The sequence below is a fragment of the Elaeis guineensis genome, chromosome 3 (genome assembly GCF_000442705.2).
Source record: "Elaeis guineensis isolate ETL-2024a chromosome 3, EG11, whole genome shotgun sequence".
NCBI classification, from domain to species: Eukaryota; Viridiplantae; Streptophyta; class Magnoliopsida; order Arecales; family Arecaceae; genus Elaeis; species Elaeis guineensis.
In genome coordinates this window covers 120,147,632-120,150,226 of record NC_025995.2, presented here as the reverse complement: position 1 = coordinate 120,150,226, position 2,595 = coordinate 120,147,632, and the positions used below count along the sequence as shown (strand labels likewise).

The 2,595-nt window shown below is 41.7% G+C and overlaps 1 protein-coding gene across 1 annotated transcript; it reads right to left on the bottom strand.

Annotated features, from left to right (window-relative positions):
• Positions 1 to 347: 347 nt before the first annotated feature.
• LOC105040513 (uncharacterized) lies at positions 348 to 1,873 on the bottom strand. The gene is made up of 2 exons (XM_010917068.4): positions 1,210 to 1,873; positions 348 to 840 (listed from the first exon to the last, which is right to left on the bottom strand). Exons 1-2 carry the CDS (start codon positions 1,458 to 1,460, stop codon positions 537 to 539), a joined length of 555 nt encoding a protein of 184 aa, XP_010915370.2. The 5' UTR covers positions 1,461 to 1,873; the 3' UTR covers positions 348 to 536.
• Between the last annotated feature and the right edge of the window lie 722 nt (positions 1,874 to 2,595).

The window sequence follows — 2,595 nt, the reverse complement described above, 5'->3', positions numbered from 1 at the left end:
TATTGGAGCTCGATGGTGAGCTCGATGGAGATTAACTATTGATCTAAGAGTTGAATCTATTTGTGTATTGAGCCTTTTTGTTATAAAGGAAAAATGGAAATGTCAAGCATTGAAAAACATTTTTGTGTATGAGCAGTTAAACACAATTAAGTGTGATGCAATGTTCTCTGAAATGCTGTAAATAATTTTTCATTAATTTAAGCTGGGGGAAACAATTTGCTTCCTCCATTTCACATCCAAAAACGGGGTGTGCTGCAACTACAGATGACATATTAATTTTTCTCAGTTTGAGATGTCACTCTATAATACTGTATCAATAATGATAAAACCCACTGAATACAGTGCCATGCTTAAAGAAAGGGTCCCACTTCTCTTTGTGGTTTCCCGAACCGGTGGCTCTTTTATTCATAGAACTATTACTATTACAAATAAAGAAGCACGACAACTGCTACCTAATTTCTCCTGTGAAATAAATTGCCAGTCATGAAATCAGGCAGCATCTCTTCTTCATATTCTATAATTGAATACAAAAACAATTACAGGTTTTTATTCACAGGTATGGGAGGTGGCTTGCTAATAGATAAAAGGCAACTGCCGCTTCTCCTGGAAAGTAGAGAACCACTAGAACCGCTGGAAGTTTTCTTGGCTATGGTCTTGTTACAAGGCCCTGGTGTATAGCATGGCTTTTGGCTTGCATCGAGACCTCCTGCATAGCTTTTGCATGGTTTCATCCTCTTCTTGTAAGGGGTCTCTTTCTTGGCAAGATCATCTACGCATCTGGCATCGGACAGGGATGTAAAAGACTGTGATTTCCCATGGAAGTACTTAGATAGCCCTCTCCTGCAGACACCCAGAATTCCATCGTAATTTCTCAATCTAATGCGAAGTAAACAAATGTGTAATCTGATAAATGGACCAATCATGAAAATAACAGGAACAAAAAGTTAGCTTTGGAAAGTTATCAACCTTGACAGAAGTTTTAGCCACAATTAAATTTCTGGAAATAGTTTTTTTTTTAAGGAAAAAAAAAAAAAACCAACATGGTGGCTGATATATTGATTATCTTTTTGATGGAAGGGGGGAAAGAACCGCCCGAGAAATTATGATTATCATAACTTTTATCTTGTTCGTATTGTTTGTGTGAACCTCTGCGTTGCTATATAAATAAAGCACGGCAGATTAAGAGTTAAAGAGTACTGATGTACTCACCGGATGGGAAGCTGAGCCGCGAGCGAAGTTAGCTCGAAAAGAGGTCCGTCCGAATTCAATTTGGATGGATTCGATGATGGCGAGAATGACTTGGGAGACGAGGAAGTCGCATCATCTGTGAGGTCGGATGAAGATGAGAACATGGATTCGCTGGAGTCAGTTGAGGGAGATGCGGATTTGCGGAGCTCATCGGCATCTTCGGCTCGTGGCGATGGGACTCCACGAAACATTTCCTCCAGACCTTCATCCATGTATCTAAATTTGGAACCTCAAGAGAAGAAAAGTCTAAATCTCTCAGAAAGCTCCAAGGATTAAACCAAAAAAAAGGAAGCCCCCGAGTCCTTGCATGGATGGGCAAATGTATATAAACTGCTTGGAACTTGAAGCTCAAGGAACATTTCTGTGGGCCGTAGTTTTTTTAGTTCTTAAATGAGATGGACTGACTAATTATTTTAGAACATTTGTGGATAGAGTGCATGCCGTACCTTCATTATGCTGCACTCCCGAGATGTACGTAATTAAGATGTTCCGCGTCAGAGAAAGCATGTGCCGGTTTGTACCTTGATTAGTCAAAACCGAACGGTGAGGGTGAAGAGTGAGGACGCGGAGCATCTTAAACATGCCATTCCCCGTGGACAGCCTAACAAATTATTTATTAACTTCGACGGTTCCACCCCGAGTAATGTGGTGAAAGAATGGAAGAAACATTTGGCAGCTCCAAACTTTTACCGGTGTCATTACAAAAGCTAGAAAAGCAAGGTCCTTGGACAATACCAGTGGTAAAATACTAAAATTTACCAAGCCCAAGCTGGTGTTTAAATTTCTTTGCGCTATTCTATCAAAAAAATATAAAGCGAAATGACAACTGGTATAAAATTTTTGAAATATCGTTTTGTCCAGGATAAGTCACCTTAATGGTGAAATTGTTTCTTCCCCACCACTTTTGGTCCCCACTGCAGAAAGAACGTACTTGAGATAAGGGAAGGGGTTCCGATGCGCCAAAAGACAGCCATCGGTCCGGTCCAGTGTATTCCATATGGGGGCATGGGCGGGGGAAGAGAAGGGAATGGGTGGGAATTGGGGAGAAGACAAAGGAAGTCGAGGATGGCAGGAGCCATGGAATTCTTGGTCAGAACTTGAACAGGCATAGCCGTATTGGCCCCGCTACCACATGGAATAAAGAGACCATCCTTATCTCTTCAGAGGCGCGCGCACCTTCGGCCGTCGGCACAGGAGCAATGTGTGACGTGAGTGGGCACCTCGGATGGGTGGCTTCGGTGTGCATGTGTCACGATGTCGTTTTGGATGGATATTGGGTGGGGATTCAAGTTCAATTTGATTACTACCTGTCTATCTAAAGTTCAATGATCTAAATTCTAACTCAAT